Source organism: Lucilia sericata, unplaced genomic scaffold (assembly GCF_015586225.1).
Source record: "Lucilia sericata isolate MDLA Ls3-8-SP2 unplaced genomic scaffold, ASM1558622v1 Contig001568F_arrow, whole genome shotgun sequence".
In the NCBI taxonomy this organism is placed as follows: domain Eukaryota; kingdom Metazoa; phylum Arthropoda; class Insecta; order Diptera; family Calliphoridae; genus Lucilia; species Lucilia sericata.
Window position 1 is genome coordinate 26,086 of NW_023995490.1, and position 22,504 is coordinate 48,589.

The 22,504-nt window shown below is 33.2% G+C and overlaps 1 protein-coding gene across 1 annotated transcript; it reads right to left on the minus strand.

Annotated features, from left to right (window-relative positions):
- Window positions 1–4,598: 4,598 nt before the first annotated feature.
- Window positions 4,599–21,842, minus strand: LOC119611969 (titin-like). The gene is made up of 5 exons (XM_037967676.1): window positions 17,969–21,842; window positions 12,332–12,520; window positions 5,817–5,958; window positions 5,227–5,752; window positions 4,599–5,165 (listed from the first exon to the last, which is right to left on the minus strand). Exons 1-5 carry the CDS (start codon window positions 21,804–21,806, stop codon window positions 4,881–4,883), a joined length of 4,980 nt encoding a protein of 1,659 aa, XP_037823604.1. The 5' UTR covers window positions 21,807–21,842; the 3' UTR covers window positions 4,599–4,880.
- Window positions 21,843–22,504: the final 662 nt, after the last annotated feature.

Sequence of the window (22,504 nt, forward strand, 5' to 3'; positions counted from 1 at the left end):
AACTTTAAATATTAAAAGTAATCGCTTTATCACATCAGTTTTTGAATTCCCAACATGTAGTTGTAGTGAAATATCTAGTAAAGTTCAAGGTCAAAACACTTTCTTTATGTTATATACAGACAACACACACATACATACATCACATCAATGACTTTTCACAGAGTTTCAACAAAACTTCCAAAAATATAAACACAGGAAAGAAACAATGTCGTTAAGTACAGTAGAATGTCAATTAAATGAAATGAAATCACATTTAAATTAATGGAGTCTGAATATAAAGTAATTAATAAGGGTCAATTGGTTCTAACTGAATAGTTCTTTCTAAGTGTGGGATTAAACAAAGGCCACCAAGAGGTGGACTTTGAAACGGTTACGTTAGATTATTACACTAGATTCGAGAAAAATACATGCATAAAGACTACACTATAGACTAGACTATAGACTAGACTATAGACTAGACTATAGACAAGACTATAGCCTAGACTATAGACTAGACTATAGACTAGACTATAGACTAGACTATAGACTAGACTATAGACTAGACTTTAGACTAGACTATAGACTAGACTATAGACTAGACTCTAGACTAGACTATAGACTAGACTATAGCCTAGACTATAGCCTAGACTATAGACTAGACTATATACTAGACTATAGACTAGACCATAGACTAGACTATAGACTAGACTAGACTATAGACTAGACTATAGACTAGACTATAGACTAGACTATAGACTAGACTATAGACTAGACTATAGACTAAACTATAGTCTAGACTATAGACTAGACTATAAACTAGACTATAAACTAGACTATAGACTAGACTAGACTATAGACTAGACTATAGACTAGACTATAGACTAGACTATAGACTAGACTATAGACTAGACTATAGACTAGACTATAGACTAGACTATAGACTAGACTATAGACTAGACTATAGACTAGACTATAGACTAGACTATAGACTAGACTATAGACTAGACTATAGACTAGACTATAGACTAGACTATAGACTAGACTATAGACTAGACTATAGACTAGACTATAGACTAGACTATAGACTAGACTATAGACTAGACTATAGACGAGACTATGGACTAGACTATAGACTAGACTATAGACTAGACTATAGACGAGACTATGGACTAGACTATAGACTAGACTATAGACTAGACTATAGACTAGACTATGGACTAGACTATAGACTAGACTATAGACTAGACTATAGACTAGACTATGGACTAGACTATAGACTAGACTATAGACTAGACTATAGACTAGACTATAGATTAGACTATAGACTAGACTATAGACTAGACTATAGACTAGACTATAGACTAGACTATAGACTAGACTATAGACTAGACTATAGACTAGACTATAGACTAGACTATAGACTAGACTATAGACTAGACTATAGACTAGACTATAGACTAGACTATAGACTAGACTATAGACTAGACTATAGACTAGACTATAGACTAGACTATAGACTAGACTATAGACTAGACTATAGACTAGACTATAGACTAGACTATAGACTAGACTATAGACTAGACTATAGACTAGACTATAGACTAGACTATAGACTAGACTATAGACTAGACTATAGACTAGACTATAGACTAGACTATAGACTAGACTATAGACTAGACTATAGACTAGACTATAGACTAGACTATAGACTAGACTATAGACTAGACTATAGACTAGACTATAGACTAGACTATAGACTAGACTATAGACTAGACTATAGACTAGACTATAGACTAGACTATAGACTATGCTATAGACTAGACTATAAACTAGGCTATAGACTAGACTATAGACTAGACTATAGACTAGACTATAGACTAGACTATAGACTAGACTATAGACTAGACTATAGACTAGACTATAGACTAGACTATAGACTAGACTATAGACTAGACTATAGACTAGACTATAGACTAGACTACAGACTAGACTATAGACTAGACTATAGACTAGACTATAGACTAGACTATAGACTAGACTATAGACTAGACTATATAGACTAGACTATAGACTAGACTATAGACTAGACTATAGACTAGACTATAGACTAGACTATAGACTAGACTATAGACTACTAGACTAGACTATAGACTAGACTAGACTAGAACTATAGACTAGACTATAGACTAGACTATAAACTAGACTATAACTAGACTATAGACTAGACTAGACTATAGACTAGACTATAGACTAGACTATAGACTAGACTATAGACTAGACTATAGACTAGACTATAGACTAGGCTATAGACTAGACTATAGACTAGACTATAGACTAGACTATAGACTAGACTATAGACTAGACTATAGACTAGACTATAGACTAGACTATAGACTAGACTATAGACTAGACTATAAACTAGACTATAAACTAGACTATAGACTAGACTAGACTATAGACTAGACTATAGACTAGACTATAGACTAGACTATAGACTAGACTATAGACTAGACTATAGACTAGACTATAGACTAGACTAAACTAGACTAACTAGACTATAGACTAGATAGACTAATATAGACTAGACTATAGACTCGACTATAGACTAGACTATAGACTAGACTATAGACTAGACTATAGATAGACTAGACTATAGACTAGACATAGATAGACTATAGAAGACTATAGACTAGACTATAGACTAGACTATAGACTAGACTATAGACTAGACTATAGACTAGACTATAGACTAGGACTAGACTATAGACTAGACTATAGACTAGACTATAGACGAGACTATGGACTAGACTATAGACTAGACTATAGACTAGACTATAGACTAGACTATGGACTAGACTATAGACTAGACTATAGACTAGACTATAGACTAGACTATGGACTAGACTATAGACTAGACTATAGACTAGACTATAGACTAGACTATAGATAGACTATGACTAAGACTATAGACTAGACTATAGACTAGACTATAGACTAGACTATAGACTAGACTATAGACTAGACTATAGACTAGACTATAGACTAGACTATAGACTAGACTATAGACTAGACTATAGACTAGACTATAGACTAGACTATAGACTAGACTATAGACTAGACTATAGACTAGACTATAGACTAGACTATAGACGAGACTATAGAACTAGACTATAGACTAGACTATAGACTAGACTATAGACTAGACTATAGACTAGACTATAGACTAGACTATAGACTAGACTATAGACTAGACTATAGACTAAGACTATAGACTAGACTATAGACTAGAACATAAGACCTAGACTATAGACTAGACTATAGACTAGACTATAGACTAGACTATAGACTAGACTATAGACTAGACTATAGACTAGACTATAGACTAGACGATAGACCTAGACTAGAGCTAGACTATAGACTAGACTATAGACTAGACTATAAGACTAGACTATTACTAACTAAACTATACTATCGACATACTATAGACTAGACTATAGACTAGAGCTAGATACTATGCTAGTGACTAGACTATAGACTAAGGCTATAGACTAGACTATACATGACTAGACTATAGACTAGACTATAGTACTAGACTATAGACTAGACCTATAGACTGAGACTATAGACTAGACTATAGACTAGACTATAGACTAGACTATAGACTGAGACTATAGACTAAGACTATAGACTAGACTAGACTATAGACTAGACTATAGACTAGACTATAGACTAGACTATAGACTAGACTATAGACTAGACTATAGACTAGACTATAGACTAGACTATAGACCTAGACTATAGACTAGACTATAGACTAGACTATAGACTAGACTATAGACTAGACTATAGACTAGACTATACTAGACTAGACTTATAGACTAGACTAGACTAGACTATAGACTAGACTATAGACTAGACTATAGACTAGGCTATAGACTAGACTATAGACTAGGCTATAGACTATGCTATAGACTAGACTATAAACTAGGCTATAGACTAGACTATAGACTAGACTATAGACTAGACTAAAGCATAATCTATAGTCCTACCATGTGCAGTCAATCTAGTTCATATTTTATGGTCAGATGAAAACGTTTTTTCGAAAAGGTGCAATTTCGAGGTGTGTGATTAGTAAACTGTGCTAAATAAGTTCAACAGCATTAAGATCTCGGCCATTATATATATGATACCAACTTTGTTCCAAAATCGCTATTCAACTGTATTTTAGGTTCCTCGTTTTTTTAATGTAATGCTCAGCTTTAGCAGAGCCCTTACAACAAAATTTAATAATATCAAACTTAAGGATAACAAAAACTATACAAAAAAGGAAAAGCAAAATAAACCACATACAAAATGAAGCCAAGCAAAAATGTCCTTTGGCAAAAAACAATGAATATTTCAGCTTGTAAAACAAACATGCAAACGAGATAAAGACAACAATAGACAGTCATAGTCTAACAAAAAATCTTTAGAATAGAGGAGAATAGATTGAATTGAATAAGGAAGAACAAATATGTAAATAAATAATTTTATTTGAAATATTTTCTTTATTTTTTTGTTTGTTTTTTAAATAGATTTTTGCATTAAAAATGCATTTTAATAAATTAAATTTTGTGTTTTACATTAAAAACTATATGGGGGGAAATAAATAATTTCAATAAATAAATAAATAATTTAATTTAATTTTATAATAAATAAATAATTTAATTTAATAATAAATAAATATATTCTCTTGTTTTTGTTTTTTCTGTTTCGTTTCAATAAATAAATAAATTAATTTAACTAAATTTTGTAATAAATAAATTAAACTTATCACTAAAATGGTTTTTTCGCTAAAATAAGATTTATACTTTGTATAAATCCTGGCACTTAAGTTACTCTAGCATTTCATTAATTATGTCTTAGTGGGTTTTGTGAGCCTTCAATTTGCGTCTACGACCATTTTTGCCCATGGTAATGGCCTTGGCTACGGTCTCGACAAAGGTTAAACCATTTTTGCCATTGGGTTCAATGTATTCGGCAGGTAAAACAAAACCATAACGACCGCTATCACCCATTTCAATGGTGTAAGCGTATTTAATGCCAGCAATACCCTTGGCCCAATCATCCGAACCACCAGCAGCTGGATATAAGGTATTAGCCGAGGAACCTACAGTATATTTAGCACCAGTACTCTTGGTAATGATCTGTGGAATGATAAAAAATGTTATTTTTTGGAGTGACATTCAAATTCCGTAAAATACTAACCGTTCCCGCTTGTCTGGCCACCAAATCCAAATCGGCCATATCTTTGGTAACATGATAATCATAACCCCAAGGATATAAAATATATTGACCATAACTGTGGAATGATAGATAAGCCTTGAAGGTATCTCTGGGGAAATTACTAATGAATTTGGAAATATAGAATGTCTCAGGTTCCGAGAAAGCTTTGCTGCCTCTATAGGTCTGGGCACAAGGATTAGCTGAAGTGCCTTTACCACCCCATTTATAGCCGAAATTACGATTCAAATCAACACCAGGACAGGCACGACCATGTGATCTCATATTCTTACGCCACAAACGATCGGTAGTGTGAGAGTATTCATAACCATCGGGATTGGCCACAGCATGAATATACCAATTAATATTACGCATATAAGCGGGTATTTCATCCCAACCTTCAACAATTCGATTGGCGATATAGGTGACTACAGCAGGACTGATCCATTCTCTGGCATGCATACCACCATCGATCCAAATACCGGGATTGTTAGCATTACCATTAGAGATCCTAGAATATTTATAACATTTTATTAGATTTGTTATTTTAGTTTTCTCGATAGTTCAAAACTTACTTTAAAATCGTCAAAGGTCTCTTTTCAATCGAATAACCAATAGTTTCTACCGAGCAGATATCGGGATAGGTTTTAGCCATGAAATGGAAAAAACCATGTATGTCCTCCAAACGATGATATGCTTGCCAGGTCAAACGATGTCCTGAAAATTAGAAGAAAAAAATAATTTTAAATATTAGGATGTGTATATAATGGAGTTTAGTTTGCTAAAATTGTTAGGAAATAGCTTCACTATATCAGTCCTAATGGGCCGAACTTTAAACATGTGAAAAAATGTATCTGAGGCTGCTATAGAGATCAAATTCGGAGAATGTTAAAATCTACAATATTATTCTTATGGAAGTGTATGAAATCTATGGATCTGATATGCTAACTGAAGTCTTCGTGGTTGGACACAAAAGTAGTTCCATTAAAATCGAAAAGTTTTGATTCCTCAAAATTAATTCAAAATGTTCTGTGTTTTTCTTGTGAAAGTGTGTGATATTTGTGCATATAATAAGCTAACTATAGTCCTCAAGACTGGACACAAAACTAGTTCCATTAAAAGTGATTAAAATCTGATATCTTTAACCAAACAAGCCATCTAAAAGTAGATGAAATAGACTCTAGTTCCTTTAGAAGTTAGAGTAATCTATATCCGTAGATCCGCATACTTTTAAACAAACTATTCCAAAGAAAATAACTGAGGAAGGATTCCATTATAAAAATAACATAAAGACGAAGTTCAAGCTATTGCAAGGGATTAGAACTAATTGCGTTAGCCGTATGAGGGATTAGCAGACGTTAGCCCTAATAAGGAGGGGCAAAAACTGTTCCTCTTTTAAGAAACTAAACGATAGGTTAAAGAACCAGCTACAACAATGAAGAAAATTTTAGTCGTAATCCAAAGTCCTAGGTAAACTTTTATAATAGAGCTGCTCTAAATCGCAATATGTCTTTAGAATTCTACATCAGGTTATCGTGATATGGGGTCTTTTGAAAAAATCCCCTTTTGGGCCATATTTGAGACTTTGTAAAGCGCAAAGATAGATTTATTTATATATTTTTTTTTTGTCATTTGAAAGTCCAATTACTGGACTTTAGAATAAGATTTTAAACTCTTGTACATATTCTTCCTTTTTCGAGATATCTCAAACTTAAGTTTCGAATTATTTGATTCAGTTGCTGAAACATGGAATCATTCGATTGTAATTGATATCGTTTTTTGGGTGTAATAATTTTTTTTTAATTAAATTAATTATTACATATCAAAATTGGCTTCCAACCTATTTGGCTTAAAGCCATAATAAATTAAATTTTTATTTTGTTTTCAACACAAAAGGAACTTAACTTTTTTTTCGGTTAAAGAAATGGAAAAACAATGATTTCATTTACAGAATAAAAGAAATTATATAAAAATTTTGTTTACATTTTTTTTTTTTAATTTTTAAAAAACTATTCCTTCTCTTTCTTTACAAATAACCTTAAATCACTCCATTCGAAAAAAAATGGGAAATGATTGCTGTAGGAATTTATTGCATTACAACAATATTGATCAAACAATAGTTAAATATTAACATTTACTTGCATTCAATTTACACACCCACCCCCAATATATATTGTTGTTATTGTTTCCAATATATAAAAACATAAAACAAAAGTGCCCCCCCCCCAAAAAAACACTGAACGCATACTAAGTGCAATCTGATTATTATTACCTATAGTGTGAACGCATTATAAAGAAAATGTTTACAATTTACGCAATTGTTTGTTGTTGTTATTAAATGGCAACAATTACGTTATGCGTGTATGATAACAAAAGTTTAAAGAGTAGATAGAGAGAGGAGGCAAGGGAGAGGAAGTGTTGTATTTTGTATTGACAGTTTAATGCAAAAATAACTGATTACTCATGACATTTCCGTAAATGCTAAATAATAAGCAAATTTTAAAGAAATTTTTGTTAAATTTGAAAAGAAATTCTTAAGAATTTTACATTTTTAATGAATTTTCAATTTCAACTTAAATTCTTAAACTTCAAAACTGTATTAAAAGCAAACTTTACAGACCTTGTCAAAATTTGAAGTTTATAAAAGGAATACCATGACATTGCATGTTGAATTTACATTTGCATTTTACCTTTAACTTTAAATTTCAGTTTTTGTTTTTAGGTTCATTTACTTTTTTCGGTAAATTAAGGGTTTTTTTTAGCCATATGGCAAATTACATGTCTTGCTAGCTTTCAATATTTGTTGTAAAAGGCGTTTTTTTATGTTTTGTTTATTATTGACACTTCTTTCATGAGACAAGTGTCAGAAAATACAGAGGTTTTTTTGGGTGTTTTTTTTTTATTTATTTGCTAAAAGAAATTTCACTTTACCCAAAAATATATGTAGGTAAAAATCAAAGTTGAAAGCCGTATTTTTTGGGTTAAATTTAGTAAAATAATATTTATTTTAAGGTGATATAAATTAACCAAACTATCAACATGCCACAAAAATTGACATTAGTGGAAGAAAAAAAACTTCATAGAAGGACAAATAAGAAAAAAGAGAAGAAAAAATGAAATTGTAGGGTTTCCCATAAGCAAAAATACTTTAACACATTAAGAGGTAGGGTTTTGATAAGTTTGTTTAAATATAACTTCCGTTATTAATCGAATAATGCTAAACCAAATGTTTCCGGAAGAACGTTAAGAACGAAACAGATTCCTTTAGGTTAGTTTAGCGATCCAAAAATTCTCAATTGATCTGAACTTCTAAAAATTCCAAATTTACCCCCATAACTTTTAAAATATTGAAATTGACGGCTGATCGCGAAAAGCAAGATCTTTGAACATCATCTAGTCTTTAAGACTAAACAACTTCGCGAGAGAAACTCTTAGCTACAGAGCCGGATCAATATTATCTAATCACTCTGAGTGAATCACTCTTGCTGCTGTTGGACTATTCAAAACAATTTATGCTAAAGTTGTGTACCGAAATGGATCTTGCGATAAGTTTTATACGATCGCGAGTGATGGCAGTTCATTCCCAAGGAATTGATTTCCTTAGTTTCTTTGTTAAAGTAACAAATTCCCTTTAAAATATTGAAACTGATGACAGATCGCGAAAAGAACAACTAGCTATAAAGCTAAAGGTTTCATCTAGTCACTCTGGGTAAACCACTAACGTGAACTTTAGAGGTATTCATCTTTAATCAAGTTTAATCTGCTTAAGTTTGGATCGGTTAAAGTTTTAAAATTCCTATTTTTAAAGAAACTTGCGAACACTTTCACATGATCGCGAATGTTCACAATTCATTTTCAAATAATCAAATTCTTTAGGTTCATTCAACGGGCTCTCATTAGAAATGCATTAATTCTTTATTGAATTCTTAAACCATTCCAAATATATATGAAATATTAAAAAAGACAACTGATCGCGAGAAGAAAAACTAGCAATAGAACTAGATCATTGAACATTATCTTATCACTCTGAGTAAATCGTACATGTGAAGTTCTCAGAGTTCATTGAAAGCTTCTCCTTAGAAATTAATTTACTCTTTACTCGAACACTTTCAAATGATCGCGAATGTTTACAATTCATTTTCAAATAATCAAATTCTTTAGGTTCATTCAACGGGCTCTCATTAGAAATGCATTAATTCTTTATTGAATTCTTAAACCATTCCAAATATATAAAATATTGAAAAAGACAATTGATCGCGAGAAGAAAAACTAGCAATAGAACTAGATCATTGAACATTTTTTAGTCACTATGAGTAAATCCTACATGTGGAGTTCTCAGAGTTCATTGAAAGCTTCTCCTTAGAAATTAATTTACTCTTCATTAATTTTTCTAAACCGAATCGTTAGTAAACAAATTAATAACTAAACTTTTGAAAATCTCTAACATCAGAAATTTCTTGATTTATATTCGCGATACGATTGGGAGGGAACAACAAAATGCATATCTGAAATGCTTAACGAGTAAGAAACCTTTTACGTAGATTGTTAAGAAAATTCATGAACTAACAACACAGCTGTTAAATTGAAAACTGTCAAAGCTAAACTGTATTCTCTTTTCTCTTTCTGAAATTCAATATACTCCCTCTTATGCCTAATTTAGCATATACTTGCTATATCCTGTTAAAACAAAACCTTTCTATAATTGTTTTATAATTAAAAACTAACACCCTTTTTTTAACCCCAAAAAAGTGGTGTGCATATATTCAATTATTTCAAAAACCCCTTTTTTTAATCCCTCAAAACATTTGGGTAGTATTTGTTTTAAGCTCAATTAAGTATGAAATAAAAACAAAACAAGTTATTCTTTGTTTTTCTTATTCCTAAACCCACTTAATCATACCCCTTTTTTTGAAATCAATTTAACATAAGTAAGAAGTACTTGGATTTCAATATACTTTTCTTCAACTTGTTTGCATAGCGTTTAACTCTAACCCTTATAGAAACACCTAGTAGTTTGATTTTGGAAATGAATTTTTATAATATCAAGAAAAGAAATCAAGAATAATAATTGCAAAACACCTTGTCTAAATATTACCTTCAGCACGTAATATGGAACCAAAAAGTGTGTTTGGAAAACTATAATCATAAATATAAATGATCTTTATTTTTTCTTGGAGTTTTGGGTTATTATCTGATTTGCTACACCATTTCCTATTACACCATGGAATTACAGAAATATTCGTGTTTCAGAAATTTCCAATAATATTTCAGAATGTTGCAATTGATTTTCAGAATTTTCCAATTTGACTTCAACTTGACTTGATCTAATAGTATTTCAAAAACATTCATTTTTCAAAAATTTTTAATACGATTTGGGAATTATATTTTCTCGCAACTTCTAACAGTATTTTAGTTGGTAAGTTTGAAAGAAGGATGTACATATATACATCAAATCCGAAGAAATACACCTAGGCTTCTATCGGCCCTGTTGTGCGCTCCTTAACCAGTGCCTCAGGTGGGAATCGAACCCACCACCACCGGTCTACCAGATTAGAACACTAACCTACTGAAGGCAACTGTATTTTAAGAGTTATTAATTGTATTGTTTCCGAAAAGGTTCATGATCGCTCCACGATTCATTAACTGCAATGAAAAATGGAACCATTGCGATAATCCGAAGCACAAAGATCGTAATTTGAAGCCCGAATCGACAACAAAGCCAAATATCCAGGGCGCTAAGGTAATACTTCTTATTGGGTGGTTCCAAAAGTAAACTATCTACTCTAAGTTGTTAAAATCTGGCCAGAGCATCACAGGAAACCTGTACCAAATACAACTGATTCCTATGAAGCGAGCATTAGGCGAAAACCCCCTGAATATTCGGCCAGTTACGCAGGCAGCAGGTTTCATTCAAAAGCAGGGAAACCACTTGAAACCACTTCTTTGCATGTCCGAAAAGGTTCATGATCGCTCCACGATTCATTAACTGCAATGAAAAATGGAACCATTGCGATAATCCGAAGCACAAAGATCGTAATTTGAAGCCCGAATCGATAACAAAGCCAAATATCCAGGGCGCTAAGGTAATGCTTCGTATTGGGTGGTTCCAAAAACAAACTATCTACTCTAAGTTGCTAAAATCTGGCCAGAGCATCACAGGAAATCTGTATCAAATACAACTGATTCCTATGAAGAGAGCATTGGACGAAAAACCCCCGAATATTCGGTCAGTTACGCAGGCAGTAGGTTTCATCCAATTGGCTGCAATATGTATTAAAGACAAGAGACCTCGAAACCACTTCTTTGCATGTCCGAAAAGGTTCCACGATTCATTAACTGCAATGAAAAGCGGAGCCATTGCGATAATCCGAAGCACAAAGATCGTGATTTGAAGCCCTAATCGACAATATAGCCAATTATCCATGGCGCTAAGGTAATGCTTCGTATTTGGTGGTTCTAAGTTGCTAAAAACTGGCCAGAGCATCACAGGAAACCTGTAATATACAACTGATTCCTTTGTAGGGGGCATTGGGCGACGATAGCCCAGTTACGATAACCCTCACAGGTTATTTAGAAAGAAGTGTTTGGAAACTTTTGCATCAACCGCATTATAGCCCAGACCTTAACCCGTCTGACTACAATTCATTTAGATCTTTATATCGGAACAGAGTATTCGAAATTGTCTTGATGCGTTTTTAACCTGAAAATATGCGCAGGTAATGCTCTATATTTGGTGGCGCCAAGTGTCCTAACTATAATAAGCTACTGAAATCTAGACAGACCCTTAAGGGAAGCCTGCCGAATACAACTGATTCGTTTGAAGCGAGCATTATATGCTTCACTTCGGAACAGGGTATTCAAAATTGTCTTCGGAGCAGGGTATTCTAAATTGTTCTGAAGCGTTCTTGGCCTCAAAATATAAATTTCTTAAATTTCTTTTGTTAATGTTTTAAATAGAAATTTTGGACAAAACAACCAAACATTTCTGAAATCCATAAATAGTATAGGAAATGGTTTTTAGTCAGTCCCCTTCTCTAACCTAGATAATTTTAAAATAAAAAAATATATATATATTTTGTCAAAAACTTACCCTTTCTATTTTGCAATTGTGAAATTGTTTCAGCCAGTGGATTTTCTACCTCAATGACTTTCTGTAAATTATCAATAAGTACAATGCGCGATAAGTTGGCGGCTCTAACATGACGTTCAGCATCGGCCAACACTTGTGGCTTCAACAAGTAGTCAACTTCTTGTTTGACCTCTTTCCATAATTGACCATCTAGAAAAGTGGAAAAAAGCGAAAACAAAAAAAAAAGTGGTTTCAATAAAAATGTTTTTCCACAATATTGGCTATAGATATGGTTATATGCCTATGGGTATAATGTGTGGAGTGAGTGAATGAATGAATGAGTATGGCAAGTGGTAGTATGTGATGCGGTGTGGCTGGCTATTTGGAGGATGTAGGCGTTTTTGCTGGTTTTATGGGTTTTTGGTTGCCTTTTCTATGTGTATATATTTATATATGGAAAAGAAAGTAAAAGTTGTTTCTAATATTTTTACATCTCTACTTTCTGGTTTGTCTAACATAATGTTTGAAAAAACTATACATATGTGATTTTTTTTTTTTTTTTTTTAGTTTTTTGGAAGTTGAAAGGTGTTAAAAATTTTTATTTGATTTGTCGTTCTTTTAAAGAGATAAAAAAACTATGTTGGCGTAGGTTATAATTTCATTTTTAAGTATAAAATTACTTTTTTTCTTATTTGGTTTAATTTTATTGGAATTTTCTATTTATAACGTATATTTTAAAAGTAGGTTGTTGTCATTATTTTTGTTATTACTGAGAATTACAAAGAAAATAAAACAACCTACAGTTTATCACTTAAAATTTATTCATATTTTTTTTCTAAAGAACTCACCAGTGACCTAGTTTTCTGGGTAGTTTTTAAATGGATGTTTTATGTAGATTTGTTTTACATTACTGTTAAAAGTTTCAGATGAAATTAATGCAAAATTATTTTCTTTTTGTTAAAAATTCTAAGAATTTGACTAAAACGTCCCCTAAAGAAATATGTATGTTCCATGTTATCATTTGATGTTAGTTGTTATAGCAACCAACTGTTATGGTTCTAGCTACTAAATTTTTGGCCAACTTTGGAAAACTTTACTACTATTTTCCATTCTATTTCATTATTTTTTTAGTTGCGACCCGATATCTTTTAGATAAACTATCAATTTAGGAATATTCAATTGTCCAAAATTCAGTTTCTCAAGTCCCCTAGATGTGGAATTCGTATTAAAGTTTATCAAAATCTTAAGAAATCTGCAGTAATATTCCCAAAGAATCGATAAATTACAATCATTCCATTTTTATTTATTTGCGTTCCGAATTCCATGATAAAGATGGAAATTTAGCAAAGTTTAACGGTTTTAAACTAGAATGAAGATTATCGAAATTCTTAACTATTGAAGATGATCGAAATCGGTTAAAAATCTTTAATGAAAACAGAGTTCAGTTAAAAAAGTTAAGTATTTGAGGTTAATTTTTGAAAAGACTTGAAGAATTTAAACATAATATATATGATTATGTTCGCAATTGATAAACTCAAGAACTACTGCATATAGGGATTGTGAGGAGTGTCAAGTTTTAAAACTATCTGTTAGATGGCGCCGTATTATACAGTTTTAATCAATTACACTTAGGCCGCCGAAAGGATTACTTAAAAATTACTTAGACATGGAAAGTCCAAATGCCCAATCAAGCGCCCACAACGGGAATGAGGTACCACTGGTAATAAACTCAAATTGCAATGTCCTAATCAAATCTATTGTGACTTAGGAACCTAATAGCTTGGGTCAAACTGAAAAGGTTAATATATTAGGGGCAATTTTTCTTATAGTTCCTAATATTTCGGATATATTCAGATAAGTGAAGTAGGAAATGCATACCCACTTCACTTAACAACCAAAGCTTTGATTATGATCCTTCTCTATCGGGGTTTCGGAATGTCATAAGGTATAGAAGTCAAAAAATAGCAGATAGAAGTAGTTTAATGTTAAAACTAAATCTGGTGTTCTGATGATCTTTGAGCATTATTTTACGAAATTTGAATAATTTTGAGGATTCATTTCCAAAGGAAAACAGTCTGAAAATATTTAACCTGAAGAATTTTTGAGGATCTACGTTATTGTAACAGTTCAACTGTGGCCGAAGATCCATTTGTGGTGAAATCGAGGATCTACGTGGATGGAAGTAGTTTAATGTTAAAAATAAATCTGGTGTTCTGATGATCTTTGAGCATTATTTTAAGAAATTTGAATAATTTTGAGGATTCATTTCCAAAGGAAAACAGTCTGAAAATATTTAACCTGATCTACGTTGTTGTAACAGTTCGACTGTGGCCAAAGATCCATTTGTGGTGAGATCGAGGATCTACGTCATAATTATTGGCATCGGAAAGATTTCCAAATAATGGTTCGTACTCCTATTATGGCTTCACTCAAGTTCCTATAATTCTATATAATGAGTTTGAGATCCACTTTAGGAGAGATATTCTAAGAAGATTAAATAGATTTCAACCTACTCTACGATTAGATATCGTAGAGAATGTAAAAAAAACTGCCGTTACTCGGAAGTGTCGGTCTTTAAATACTGAGCATTTCCCTGTTAAAAGAAGTCAGTTTCCCAAATCGACCACTTAGCTATAACTCTACGTTTCGTTCGGATAGTTGCTACTGGTCCTAAGTTTGGCATGAGATACTGCTTGGACTTTTTCTCTGTTATTCCTTATTTGAGGGTGCTGTTGTTTTATACGTCAACGATTTCAGATGCATTTTCTAATAGTTGGACTTCTGCAACAGGTTGGGTTTCTTACGATTTTTCGAAACAACATTTCTGAGAATACCAAAAAGGTATTAATTTCTCCCCATCTCGGACATTGTCATTGCTGAAAACCTTTGACTTCTTCTCAAGTACTAATTACGGAACTAGTTCTTTGTCAGTTGGCTTTCCTTATAGTCTTCATTTTCTTTTGAAGCTTCATTTGTCATATATCATTAAAAATCAGTTATTTATTACTAAAACATTAGCAATTTTTATTTAATTACTTCTATGGAATCTCTTAAACTTTTTGATATTTAAAATCTCTATAAAACCACATCCTTAATTACACAATTTTCTTTTGCAATTTTAACTAAAATTTAAATTCTAAACAATTCTTTGACTAAACATTTTAGTTAAAAAAGACAAAACCTAACAAATTGCTTTTGTTTTTAGTTTTTAACTAAACAAAAATATTTTCTACTGCATTTGACGTTAAAATTGACTTCTTAGCCTTGACCTCAATAAAAAAAGTAAAAACCGACAAGTAATTATATAGTAAAATACAGACAAAACAAAAAGATTGAAAACATTTTTTTCTGAACATTTACGTTATAGTTTTCATTATGAAAATGGATGCTGTGTGTGACCGCATTTTAGTAGTCACTTAGATTAAACCTAGATGAAATCTTTTATATTATAGATTGTTTTTTTAGATGTACTATTAAAAAATATGGGAAAAAATAATAGCAAATAAAACAAAAAAGATAGCGTGACCTTAATTGCAAGCGGTGTTGGTTATTTCTAGGGAACAGGAAACGAATAGCAACGGTGTTTACTTGAGAAAAACATGAATTTTAAGGAGATCAAAAGTGATCGGTACTTACAAAAACCTAATCGCAAATGAAATGTTATTGGTTTCTTACAGAACACAACAGGGATTTTGAAACGAAAGTTCATCATTTCCATTGGTAACTCGTTAGATTTCATCCAAAGACTCTTTAGAAGGTCGAATTTCTTTAGTAAGTAGAGCTTTCTTCATCAACTAAAGCTTCTGTAGTAATTCGTGCAGTTTTAACTTTTTGATCTTCATCAACAGATTGGATTTCTTCAACATATTGTTCTTCATTTTTCTGTATCCCGAAAGTCTTCAGTAAGTTGAGCTTTCTCAGCAGCAGAAGATACGGTTTGAGTTTAGCAACTTGAGTTTCTTCAGCAACTTGAGTCTTTTCATCAAGTGCCGATCTTCTTCTGCCTGATCACTTTCTTAAGTGATTAAAAAGCATTTAACCTAAGTTACTTGAGATTGTCGAGCTTAGTAATTCCAAGCAGTTTAATATTGAAAATAAAGTCTTAAATCTTCAAGAGTTTATTTCGAAGTTCCAGAGATCATTAGATAGACAACACTCCTCTTAACATTAGAGAAAGTTAAGGGAAAATGTTAAGGATTTAACGATGCCCAAAATTTTACAGTTTGAGTTTCCTCAGCAAGTGTGTTTATCTTTCTGTTGATCACTGTCTTCAATGAACAATATCTCATTTTACAAAAACCTGCATTTGATTTAAATAACTTGAGATTTCCGAACTTTTAAGTCCTCATTGCAGTCGTGGACTAGGAATAATGACATAGCTGTTCCAATTTTAAAGAGTTTATTTCGAAGAGCCAGAGATCTTTAGATAGACAACACTCCTTTATATTAGAGAATATTAAGGGAAAATGTTAAGGATCTAACGATGCCCAAAATTTTACAGTTTGAGTTTCCTCAGCAAGTGTTCTGGTGATCACTGTCTTCAATGAACATTATCTCATTTTACAAAAACCAGCATTTGATTTAAATTACTTGCGATTTTCGAACTTCAAAGTCCTCAATACTGTTATGGACTTAGCAGTTCCAAACAGTAAAGTCCAAATTCTTCAAGAGACAACTCTGCTTTACATTAGAGAATGTTAATGGAAAATGTTGAGGGTCTAACAATGACCAATCGGTTCAGTGAAAGCCCTTCCCATCAGGCAAATTTCAATGATTTTGGAGAATATATAAGACATGTATATTTAGATTTCAGTATGATTAAAGTGTGATGATCTTTGTGCCGATCACTAACTTAAATCACAAACAATTTTGAGTTTAAATAAATAATGCCACAGACAGCAGTGCAATTATGAGTTGTTATATTTTCCAAAAAAACTGAAATTATTAGTTAAAAAACAATTAAAAACTAAAGAGTTCTTCAGGAGGAGATGTTTTAGAGGACGGAAGACTATGAAGGACACAACTTGATCATGTTGGTTAATTGTTTAACTTAAAAGGGATTTGCCTTAAGAAAACCATAAAAATATATTCAAAAAATTAACAAAATCTCGAAATCGTTCCACATTTCGCAACACCCTTTCTCTTTAACATTTAACAGTTAGCTTAAAATGCATTTAATTTCTATATAAATTTCAACACAAATAGAAATTCCTGCTGAGAAAACTAATGGGGAAAAAATCTATTTAATATGCTGAACCATACCAAAAACAAAAAAAGATAGAGAGAAGAAATCATTTAATATTCGTATGAAATGAAATCTCCAAAAAAGAAATCTATCTCCTCGCAACATTGTTAAGAAAATCTATGACATAGTTGGATGCCAAAAAAATTGGCTTTAAAAATATCACAGAGATTTTGTTATTTTATGCAGAAACCTGGAGTGTTTGAAAAGCAATTAAATGTTAGATTTCATAAACTACATGTTGAGAATTATCAATTTATCACATCATGAAATATGAAATGTTCAAAAACAAAAACCTTTTGTCTTTACAGCTAAACATCCATGAAATTTCTCCAATAGCATTGTCTTGGACTCAATATTAATTAGTTTTCTTTTAAAAAAAAAAAAATTGTAAAAATTAAATTGTTTCAACTTACCATATTTAGTTTGTAATTCTTCGGCTAATCGTTTCTCTCTATCGTTTTGCACTACAATACGCCAGACTTGAGCACCATCGTAACGTCTTAGTTTTGAACTAAAGGCCGGTTCTTTTTGTACTTCCTGTTTGATGTTGTCATTGCTCATTTGATTCATAAAGGAGGCATTGACATAGTTGAGTACACTATCCAAAACATTTAATGGTTTCAAAGTTGTTGAACTAACAAATTCTACCACAGCTGGTTGTTCTTGTACTTGTACTTGTTCGTGCTTTTCTGGTTGTTGTTGTGTCAATTCTTCTTTAGTGGGTACTTGTACAATAGTTGTTAACATGGAAGTGGTTTCTTTGAGGGGTTCACTTTCATTAGTATCATCATTTAAGATATTATCACTATCCTTGTTGTCTTCTAAGGATTTTTGTATTTCAGCAATTGGTTCTTGTTGTTGTTCTTTATGCATTTCTTCGACAGGTTCAACATTTTGCAAAGTATCTTCATCGGCTAAGATTACAGGTTGAGCAGCGGCTTCAATTTCTTCTTCTTGCTCTTTAGTTTCCTCAGCTGGAAGTTCATCGGCTAAAATTTCTTCGGGTTTAGCTTCGGCTTGTTCAGTTTCTTGTTCTACCATAGCAACTTCTTCGGTTTCGGTTTGAATATCTTCCACAGGTTTAGTTTCTTCCATTTCAACGGCAGTTTCAATGGGTTCAACTTCATCAACACTTAGAGTTTCTTCCACAGGCATTTGGGATTCTTCGACTGGTTTTACATCTTCCATAACTGTTTGCATAGTTTCAGCTGGTTTTACATCTTCGGCTTCTGGTTGAGCTTCTGATTCATCTTGTTGAATTTCTTCTGCGGGCTTAATTTCTTCCTCAACGGGAAGTTCAGCATCAGCTAGAGCTTCAACAGGCTTGGACTGGGAGTCATCAGCTTCAAGACTTTGAACTTCTTCAACGGTTTGAGCTTCTTCTACGGTTTGGGTTTCTTCGACAGGTTGGGCTACTTCTGCAGCTTGAGTTTCCTCAACAGTTTGAATTTCTTCCTCAGCTTGAGGTTCTTCATCGGCTTGAACATCTTCAGCTTGTTCTGCTATTTCAGCTGGTTGAGCATCTTCAACAGTTTGGGTTTCTTCTTCAGACTTAACTTCTTCAACAGGTTGAACTTCTTCTACAGGTTCAGATTCTTCAACCATTTGAGTTTCTTCATCAGATTGAACATCTTCAGCTTGTTCTGCAACTTCAACTGTTTGAGGTTCTTCAACAACTTGAGTTTCTTCTTCAGACTTAACTTCTTCCATAGGTTGAGCATCTGCTACAGGTTCGACTTCTTCAGCAGCTTGAGTTTCTTCATCAGATTGAACTTCTTCGATATGTTGAGATTCTTCAATAGGTTGAGATTCTTCAATAGGTTGAGCTTCTTCAACAGATTGAGCTTCTTCAATGGCTTGAGTTTCTTCTATAGGTTGAGCTTCCTCTACAGGTTGCACATCTTCATTTTGTTGAGATTCTTCATCAGCCAAGGTGTCTTCATTAAGTTGAGCTTCTTCCATAGGTTGAGTTTCTTCCATAGGTTGAGCTTCTTCCATAAGTTGAGTTTCTTCCATAGGTTGAGCTTCTTCCATAGGTTGAGCTTCCTCCATTGGTTGAGCTTCTTCAGTTTCCTTCAAAGTTTCAGCATCATCAATGGGTTTAGTTTCTTCCATTGGTTCAGCTTCCTCAATAGGTTGAGCTTCTTCCATTGATTGAGATTCTTCCATAGGTTTAGCTTCTTCCATGTTTTGAGCTTCTTCTACTGCCTGAGTTTCTTCTACTTGTTGAACTTCTTCATCGTCATGTACTTGTTGTGTTTCTTCTTCAGGTCGAGTTTCTTCATTTAATTGTCCTTCGTCAGCTACTTGAGTTTCTTCAACTGGTTTCATTTCTTCTTCAGCATTATGGAACTCTTCAACAATTTGGGATTCAGAAGTTAATTGATCTTCTTGCATTTTGTCAGTTTCATCAGCGACTAAAGTTTCTGCAGCAATAGGGGAAGTTTCAACATTATGAACTTCATCATCAGATTGGGTTTCTTCAGCAGGTTGTTCTTCATGAACAGCTTCAGTATCTAAAGAATTTTCAGAAGGTTGAACGTTTTCTGTAAGTTGGGCTTCCTCAGCAGCAGGAGTTTCGTCAACAGTTTGAGTTTCATCTGCAGCTTGAGTTTCCTCTAAAGATTCAGCTTGCATGACTTCTAGCTCTTGTTGCATCTCTTCAGCATGTTGTTCCTCCTCTACAGCTTGAGATTCTTCGGGAGAAGATTGTGTTTCATCGTTAATAGTTTCGGTTTTCTCTACAGCAACGTCTTGTGTTTCATCATCAGCTTGATTTTCTTCAGCCTGAATTTCTTCCGCTGGAGTCTCATCGGCTTGCATATCCACAACTTTAGCTTCTTCTGCTTGAGATTCCTCTAGTTTAGTTTCAGTCTCTTCAACTAAAGGTTGAATTTCTTCTACCACTTGAGATTCTTCAGCGATTTGGGTTTCATCATCAGCTTGATTTTCTTCTACAGCTGGAGTTTCCTCCTCGGCTTGAGATTCCTCTTCAGCAGGAGTTTCTTCGCCAGTTTGGGTTTCTTCAGCAGCTTGAGCTTCTTCCATGGCTGGAGTTAAAATTTTATCAGAAGCTTGCATTTCCATCTCAGCTGGTGCTTGAGCTTCATCATCAGCTTGTTGTTCCTCCTCAGCTTTCTCTTCTTCTGCTACCATGGAAGTTTCTTCCTGTACTTGTTCTACATTTTCTTCCACAGGTTTAACTTCCTCCATAGTTTGTGATTCTGCAATCACTTGATCGTTTTCATCATTTTGAGATTCAGCTACAGCTGGTTCTTCCTCAGCTTTTTCTTCTTCCATAGCGGGAGCCATTTCTTCGTGAGATTGAGTTTCTTCAATTTTATTTTCAGCTTCCTCAGCCATTGGTTCTTGAATTTCTTCAGTTTTTTCAACTACAGCAGGTTGCAATTCTGATTCATCAGCTTGCAAGTCCATTTCCACAGCTTCATCGACCTTTTCTGTTTCTTGTTGACTTTCGGCAGGAGCATCATTGGTTTCTTCCATTACAACACCAATCATTTCCTGTTCAGCATTATCCAAAGTTTCAGCTTTATTTTCCATTTCGGAAACCTGTTCCTCTACATCAGTGTTCTCTGTCTCAGTATCTTTATGTTCCATGGGTAATTGCTCTTCTTGTTTAACATTTTCAACCTCAACTGGCTCTTCCTCTTTAGGAGTTTCATCATTGCCTACCAATTCAGTTTCAATTTCATTTTCAATTTCTTGAACAGCTTCAGCAATGGTATTCATCATACTGTCTGATACTTGTTCATCAGCTTTTTCACCAGTTTGAGCTTCCTGCTCCAATTGATTGTTGTCCACTAAATCTTCAGTAATTTTAGTTTCCAACTCATCTTCAGGTAATTCCAAAATTTGCATGGCTGGTGTATCTTCACTTTCCAACATCAACATATCGGAATTGCTCTCAACATTACCAGAATTTTCGGATTCATTGAGATCCGTTAACGATTGTAAGTTTTGTTCTTGACTATTGGAAGCGGCTGGCACAAACAAGTACATATCACTGTTACCATCTACGGCTGGCACTAATTCCATATCATTTTGCAACACTTCACTTTCTGCCTCGGGCAGCATAAATTCACTAAATTCTAATTGTTTATCATTTTGTTGTTGATATTGTCTGCCCAGACGTTCAATGGACATGGACGACACTTGCCCGATAACGAGTAGGCTGCACGTTAAAAGCGCGATATTTAAACACGACAAAGAAGATCTCCTTCTGGCAAACATCTTTGCGAGATCTGTTACTAAACACTAATGAGACATGTCCCATTGCTAGTTGTGCGCTTTTATACTTCAGTTTGGGGAAAAATTAATTCCCATTTGACTATGATTTGCTGTTGTTGCTGTTTTTTTTTCTGGCTGTTGTTGTTAATGTGTTGTTGTAAAACACACAAAACCCCCCGAAAAAAAGTGAGACAACGTAAAACGGCAGCAGCAGTAACAGTTCCAGCTTAACAGCAACTACATACCTGTACTCACATATGGACAGACGGACGGACGATCGTACGTCTGCGCTTTTAGCTTGTTATTTATTTGTTGTTGTTGGTACAAAAAAAAGATCATAAAATACAGCAACGTTCAAAAAAAAAAAGAGTTATTATGTATGTAAATACAAACATATAAAATACGCGCATGTGCCCATCATCTTAAAAAGTCAGGCAGGCATGATTAATCTTTCTTTCCCTGTTCATAGCAAGCTCTTAAATTTCTGTATCTTTATTCCAAACATTTCTCTTTTTGCCTCTACTTTGGCTTATGGCGATGGTTTAAAGCGTTTGTATTTTACGGCTTGTTTAATGTTTAAAAGCTGGTTACATTTTTTTATGTTAATTTATTTAATATTTTATTTTATTGTTTATTTCACCTGTTGACTGTTTTTTTAAGAGTTTAAGTTTTATATTACTCTTAAAGAAATTTCTCTTACT